Genomic DNA, 8,084 nt, shown 5'->3' on the forward strand with positions numbered 1-8,084 from the left:
GAAATGGGGGCAGTGACAAGAACAGAAGCAGGAGAGGAGTTCAAAGTATGGGTTGGGTCAGGAGAAGAGTCAGAGGAAGGGGCATATATTTTAGGGACAGAACAAAGGGTGGGTAATGGAGCAGAGATAATGGTATGGGAAGGTCTGGGAACAGATGAAGCCCAAGAGGGAGGAGAAAGGTTACAGGCAGAGCAAGAAGCTGAGACAAGGATAAAGGCAAGGACTGTGGATGGATTGGGGGCCACTTCAAAGGCAGAAGCAGGAATGGGTGTAAGAGCCAAGACAGGTGTAGGGGCTGTTCTGGGAACAGAAAAAGAGACCGAGACAGGAGCCAGGTTAGAGTCAGTGATAGAGGTGGGGGCCACACCAGGGGCTGAATTTGAAGTGGAGGTAGGGCTAGGGGCATCAGTGGTGAGGATCAAGGCAGATTTAGGATCAGGATTAGAAGGGTTTCTAGGTGCTGGAACAGGGATAGGGGCAGATCCAGGGCCTCGATCAAGGTCTGGGTCTGTAGTGTGTATCAGTCKACAGGAGAGCTCTGAGACCCAGGCCTCTCTGTACAGAGACATCTGGAGCCTACGAGCCTCTCTGGAGCAGTATGCCTCCTCGGACCAGAGCAGCACGGACAGAGAGTCCATACGCAGCGACGTCGACAGTGTGTGTTCGGTAGGAGGAGCAGCAGGCCAGTCCAGCTTCACTGCCTGCCTCTCCCAGGACATTGGCGATGAACTGGAGGGAGAATGGGAGTATGGGGACACGGAAAGGGAGGGGGGAGACAGAAGACAGAAGGAGACAGAGGCGGAAGCAGAATACAGGGACACTGGAAGAAAGATGGTTAACAGGGGGGTTCAGAGGAGAGATAGTGAGGGGGGAGGAGGTAGGGGAGGAGAAGGGGGAGGAGGTAGGGGAGGAGAAGGGGGAGTAGGAGGAGAGACTGAAGCAGGGAGCTGGAAGCTTCTGCAGATGGACAGCGGGTACACGTCTATTGAGACTCCAATACGGGCCCCTGAGGAGCTCAGGCTGTTTGGGGCCCCTGGAGGCCCCCGGGGGAAGACAGCGTCCGAGAAAAGGCTCTTCTTCACTAGCTCTGGGAGGAAGGACTCCGTCAGTGAGAACCTAGAGGCCAAGGTGTTCCAAGAGGAACAGGAGGATGAGATGCGAGAGGGTACTGAGGTGGAAGAGAAACCTGTAAAGAGGTCCCCAATGTCCCCTAATGGAGGACAGATGYTTACCCTCAAAGAACCACCACAATCACTATCACCGCTAAAATCGCTACAACYGCAACAACCGCCGCTACATTCGCCCCAACCCGTGCCCTCGCCTCGGCCCGTACGCCTACGTGACTACAGCATCGACAAGAAAACGGACGCCCTGTTCAATGAGTTCCTGCGTCATGATACCCGCTTCGACCAGCAGGGGTCGCCGCTGCACTCCCGGTACCGCTCGTGCATCCACCTCCGCAAACAGTGGCAGCGCCACAAGCAGTACAGCGACCCGGGGTCTGGGGGGCGTTACTCGCTCTCCCTGGAGAGGCAGAATTTCAGACCCCTACAGAGGGGTGATAGTGCAGGATATCCTCTGGACACAAGGTACCACAGCACGCTGTTACGTATTGCCAGCGCAGCCAACGAGGAGGCCAATGAAGGGGCGGCTAGTGAGSGAGCAACCAATGAGGGTGCGGCGCATGAGAGCACAGACGTTAAGGAGTCAATCAATAAGGGTACAGGAAATGAGACTGTAGCCAATGTTGACGCAGCTAGTCGGTCATCTGACACACTGAGGGCTGAGTCCAGCGGGATGGACCCGAGGGTGGACAATTACAACAAAAACAGTAGCCAAGCCATGAGTATATACGAGCCTCTCTGCCCCTACAGGGGTAGGGGCAGAGAGTTACTCCTCTGCCCCTACCCCTGTGGCTCTCCCTGAGCCCCTGGAAGACTCCATAGATCCCCCCACTCTCCACATTGAGGACCCTGAATCCCCAGGCTTAAACCCCCAGCCACAACCCCAGGCTCCATCCCCCAGCATCTCTGATAAGCTGTCTGTGACCATGGAGGACAGGCTCTTCACTGGGCTGTGGAGGACAGGGCAGGGCCAGGGAGGACAAGAGTATGTGGTGGGAGCCATCTCCCTCTCCTCTTCCCYTGAGCCCTCCAGCCCTGTGTAGCCTGGCTGACCTTTCACTCCTCCAGTTAGCTTCATCCCACTGGGCACATACTGGTTGAATCAATGTTGTTTCCACTTCATTTCAATTCAATGACATTGAACCAACGTGGAATAGGCGTTGAATTAACGTCTGTGCCCAGTGGGATGGCTTCTCAGTTCAGGTCAATCAATGGATGATTTTGGTATATTTTACTGTATAGCATTAAAGAAACAAAATACCTTCCCAGGTGTGAGTGACCCCCCCTTCTCTCTGGCTTTGAATGCTTCTTCATGGCTGACCTCACTTCTTGTAAAGCTACAGGCTCCCTGACTCAAATTCAATCAAATTGTATTTGTCACATGCGCTGAATACTAGTGTGAAAGTGTGTGTGTGGTGTCGGTATGAGGTGTATGTGTGGGTTTGTGTGAGCGTTAGAGTAGTGTGTGTGAGTGAGTGAGTGGGTATAGTCTTGTGAGTGTGCATAGTCAGTGCAAGATAGGGTCAATGCAGATAATCTGGGTAGCATTTGATTAAATATGTTGCAGTCTTATGGCTTGTGCGTAAAAGCTGCCTCGGAACCTGTTGGTCCGAGAGTTGATCCTCCGGTACCATTTGCCAGAYGGKAGCAGAGTGAACAGTCTTTGGCTTGAGTGACTGGTCTTTGGMAATTTYTCTGGMCTTCCTCTGACACCACCTGATGTAGAGGTCCTGGRTGGCAGGGAGGTCGGCTCCAGTGATGTACTGGGCCATCCACACAACCCTCTGTAGAGTTTTGAGGTTGAGGGCGGTGCAGTTGCCATACCAAGCGGTGATGCAGCCAGTCAAGATGCTCTCAATGGTGCAGCTGTAGAACTTTTTGAGGATCTGAGGGCCCATGCCAAATAATTTCAGCCTCCTGAGGGGGAAGAGGCGTTGTCGTGCCTTGTTCACGACTGTGCGTGTGTGTGTGGACAGTGTAAAGTCCTTAGTGATGTGGACAACAAGGAACTTGAAGCTCTTGACCCACTCCACTGCAGCCCTGTCGATGTGGATGGTGGCTTGTTCTTCCCTCTTTCTCCTATAGTCCACGATCAGCTCCTTGGTCTTACTGATGTTGAGGGAGAGGTTGTTGCCCTTGCACAACACAGCCAGGTCTCTGACCTCCTCCCTGTAGGCTGTTCTCATCGCCGTCCATAAACAGGCTTACTGCCGTCGTGTCGTCAGCAAACTGGATAATGGTGTTGGAGTCGTGCGTGGCCACACAGTCGTGGGTTAACAAGGAGAACAGGAGGGGTTTAAGCACACTCCCCTGAGGGACCCACTGTTTTGAGGTCAGCGCGGCAGAGGGGCTGTTGCCTACCCTCACCACCTGAGGCTGGCCCATCACRAAGTCAAGGATCCAGTTGCAGAGGGAGGTGTTCAGTCCCAGGGTCCTGAGCTTGGTGATGAGTTTGGAGGGGACTATGGTATTGAATGCTGAGCTGTAGTCTATGAACAGCATTCTCACATAGTTATTTATTTTCTTGTCCAGGTGGGAGAAAGCAGTGTGAAGTGCAATTGAGATTGTGTCATCTGCTGGGTTGGAGAGTAACGGATTACATTTAATCCGTTACATGTAAGGGATCGCAAAAAACTGGTAACTGTAATCCGTTACCAAGAAAAATATTGTAATCAGATTACAGATACTTTTGAAAATCTAGATTATTACTTCGAGGATTACTTTTAATTTCAGAAAGGATGTTTGCGGAAAAAAATCTTTGGCACTCTGTTTTCTCAATGACATTCATATCTACATTGAAAAAAGGGGCACGTTTAAATTTGTTCCACCTGAGCGAGTCTGACTGCAAGTCAGAGACCACTATGACACACCAAATGTGTTTGATGGATCGTGGGAAAAGAGCACAAATAGGCTTTTGTAGGCTACAGTACAAGCTATGTCTTCCAATGGTGCGACTGCTGTCGGCATCCAAAGATTATTAAACTTGAATAAACGCTTGGAGGTAAGGATGACAGCAGTGGTTTAGTCTACTGCAATACAGATATCACTTATTAATGATATCTACATAGCGCATTGATGTGAATCACACTGCTGCTCTCTCATTTAGCTATTTGCGCCTTACGGATTGTGGTTATTGTGGATAGCTGTTCACAAATATAAATGTGTATTTGAACCCAATAATGGTTGAATTCAAAAAGATTAAGATGCCTATCAATCATTGTTTTGAAACCAGTGGACAGCCAGTGAAAAATGCGCTCTTGCTACAGCTGCATATTGCGGATCCCAGCCTATGGAATAAAAGTGGGGCTTTAATTGCTAAATGTAATTCATGCTGATAAATAAATTTTAAAAATCCATAGGCCTAATGGACACATGCTCAAACTTGCAAACTTTTGATAGACTTATCAATCTGTAGTTGCTACATATATTTTTGGACTTATAAATTATATAATGTAAAGATGTAATTTAATCATATTATTATATGTAGTAGAAAGCGTTGTGTTGAGAAGAAGCCTACATATCCAACCCATAAAGTAAAATGTAACATCCATATATGGCCAGCAATATAAACTTTAACATTGATTTATCTTGCAATAGATGTTGTTCAACATTTGTCTTCTTCTAATGCCTCTTAAGGGGAAAGTAATCTAAAAGTAACTGAATGTAATTATATTACTTACTGAGTTTGGGTAATCCAAAAGTTACATTACTGATTACAATTTGACAGGTAACTAGTAACTGTAATGAATTACATTTACAAAGTAACCTACCCAACCCTGGTCATCTTTGGATATTTTGGGSTGGTATGCAAATTGGAGTGGGTAAAGGCTGTCTGGGATGAAAATGTTGATGTGTCATGACCAGCCTTTCAAAGCACTTCAAGATTACAGATGTGAGTGCTACGTGACGATAGTCATTTAGGCAGGTTATCTTGGAGTTCTTGGGAACAATGACAATGGTGGTCAGCTTGAAACGTGTTGGGATTACGGACAGGGCCAAGGCGAGATTGAAAATGTCTGTAAAGATATGCTCTGAGAATGCGCCCTGGTATTCCATCTAGCCCGGCGGCCTTAACCTGTTTAAAAGTCTTACTCACATCAGCCACGGAAAGCATGATCACACAGTTGTCTGGAACASCAGGGGCAGCTATCATGCATGACTCAGTGTTGTTTTTTTCCCTTCGAGAGAGCACAAAAGGCATTTAAGGCATTTAGTTTGTTTGGGAGTTTRTCACTGGGCAACTCAAGGCTGGGTTTCCCTTTTGTAATTCGTTATCGTCCGCAAGCCCTGCCACAGAACAATAAGCGTCAGAGCCACTGTAATAGGATTCCATCTTCCTCTTATAATCTCCTTTTCTATGTTTGATGGGTCGTTGGAGGTCGTAGTAGAATTTCTTGTATACATCCAGGTCTGTGTTCCGTTCCTTGTAAGCGATAGCTCTAGTCTTWAGCCCAGCGGGGATATTGCCTGTAATCCATGTTTTTTTGGTTTGGATACGTTCGCACTGTGGAGACGATGTCGTCGATGCACTTATTGATGAAGCCTTTGACGGATGTCGTAAACTCCTCAATGCTATCAGATGAATCCTTGAACATATCCCAGTCTGCACCAGAAAAATAGTCTTGTAGCCTCGTGTCTGTTTCATCGGATCACTTCTATACTAAGCGCGACACTGGTACTTTGTTTGAGCTTTTGTTTGTAAACAGGAAGCATGAGGATAGAGTTGTGGTATATTTGCTGAAGGGAGGGCCTTGTATGCGTTTCTGTGTGTAGAATAAAAGTGGTCCAGAGTTTTAGCGCTCCTTGTGGCGCAGGAGACGTGTTGRTAGAAGTGAGGTAGATTGGATTTCAGTCTCCCCGCATTAAAGTCTCTGCCCATAAGAAACATTGCCTCTGGGTGTGCATTTTCTAGTTTGTTTACGACTCCATACAGTTTGTAGAGCTCAAAAGTAGTGTTGGCTTGGGGAGGGATGTAGACAGCAGTGATAATTAGGGATGGGGACTCTCTTGGTAGATACAAAGGTCTGCGGTTTACCATTAGGTATTCTATGTCAGGTTAGCAAAAGCTCGAGAATTCCTTCACACTGGAAGCATCGCACCAGTTGTTGTTTTACAAMGAGAAAGAAAATTATCAAAAARAGTAGAACCAGCTCACCTGCTTGTACTCTATGATTTGACTATTAGATGTTCAATGCTTCTTTTGGAAAAATAATATTTTGCCATATTAAAACTAGAYTGTAACAGGGTTYACCTTAAAATGACTGACAGACATAAATKAATCACTAATCACATGAAATAAATAATAATCTTTAGAAATAACAAAATAACTAKGACTTTACAATGTTGGTGAACTTGGAGACATTTGTGGATTAAGGGCTCTATTCAATACGTATCACGGAAGTTCAGCGTTACAGCTTGATTGAAATTTAAAGGCACTCTTTTCGTGAAATGTCCCATATGTGATGTTATACTGTAAATTCATAGCTATATCCTTGCTTGGAGATTAGACATCCTAGGGTAAGAATATTCAAAGATAAATACACAACGCAGAGGACTAAAGGTCAAGAGGGAATTAACGATCAATGGAAATAGTTGTKTTTCTGTAATAGGGAATTAATGATTTATGGGTCAGAGACAYGGGAGGAATTTCAGTCCCSGATGCATAGCTACATGTGGCAAGTTCTCATTGGTCCGAATTGTCTATACATTGAGCCTGAAACGGGATAYTTGTTATTTGGCCGTTGGCCCAGTTTTATTGCAAGAAATTCTAATTGGKCAACCACAGGCTAGGGTTGGGTTACAAATTACATCCTGTCGCTTTGTTCTGAGGAGAATCAAAAAGAACAGGGAARAATGAACATCGACCATYTGCTTCCCAGCAAAACAACTACGATTTGTTYTCTTTGAATAAACCTATTTTTCTCCCCCTGATTTGCTTTGARGTCTGTGTTATTGAAGAATAACATCAACTGCTAACACTTGGTACCGTGACCCGGATTAATTGGTCATGACCAACAACAAGAAAAAACTCTTAAATGAAAATATCTGTGCAGTGACACTCCCCATCCAACCTTACAGAGCTTGAGAGGATCTTGAGAGGATTGGCACAGTGTTGTCTGGGTTAGGGTTTGGCCGGGATAGGACGTCATTGTAAATTATTTTGTTTTTAACTGACTTGCCCAGTTAAATAAAATAAAAACGTAAAAAAACTATGTACTGATTAAAGGGTCTAAATACTTGTGATATTTCTGGTTTTTATTTTTAATACATTTGCAAAAATGTAAAAAAAACWAAAACAGGTTTTGCTTAGTCATTATGGGGTATTGTGTGTAGATTGAGGGGAAAAAACGATTTCATCCATTTTAGAATAAGGCTGTAACGTAACAGAATGTGGAAAAAGTCAAGGGGTCTGAATACTTTCCGAATGCACTGTAACTATTTATTAAAGTGCTCATTTTGTGCTCTGTKGTGTATTGCATCTTTAACCGCATCACATGGATTTCAATCTAAAAAGTAATTTCACAACCCAGGAAATGTACCCATTTTCTGCTCAGTTCAAACAAATCTAGAAAAMCTATTTAATCCCTCAAACCATTCCACAATGTTGTGTGTGCTCGTCCTCTTTTGTCCTCCTTCTCCAATGCCCCAGACCCATAGCATTTTGCCCTCGACATTCCATCATCTCATGTTGTGGCTGTATATTGATGACGCCACTTCAAATTAGTGTATTCGGCTATTTCAGCCACATCCGTTGCTGACAGGTGTATAAAATCRAGCACACAGCCATGCAATCTCCATAGACAAACATTGGCAGTAGWATGGTCTTACTGAAGAGCTCCGTGACTTTCAACGTGGCACCGTCATAGGATAACACCTTTCCAGCTAAATKTCTGCCCTGCTAGAGCTGCTGTTTTTCATTGTTCAGGCTAGGCCCCTTAGTTCCAGTTAAAGGAAATCATA

At 45.6% G+C, this 8,084-nt stretch overlaps 1 protein-coding gene across 1 annotated transcript; it reads left to right on the top strand.

The window, feature by feature from the left end:
- The first annotated feature begins 264 nt into the window (after window positions 1-264).
- Window positions 265-2,167, top strand: LOC139029369 (uncharacterized). The gene is made up of 2 exons (XM_070449111.1): window positions 265-1,876; window positions 1,986-2,167. The coding sequence occupies exons 1-2, from the start codon at window positions 265-267 to the stop codon at window positions 2,165-2,167; spliced, it is 1,794 nt and encodes a 597-aa protein (XP_070305212.1).
- The last annotated feature ends 5,917 nt before the right edge of the window (window positions 2,168-8,084 follow it).

This window comes from Salvelinus sp. IW2-2015, linkage group LG19, assembly GCF_002910315.2.
Source record: "Salvelinus sp. IW2-2015 linkage group LG19, ASM291031v2, whole genome shotgun sequence".
Classification (NCBI taxonomy): domain Eukaryota; kingdom Metazoa; phylum Chordata; class Actinopteri; order Salmoniformes; family Salmonidae; genus Salvelinus; species Salvelinus sp. IW2-2015.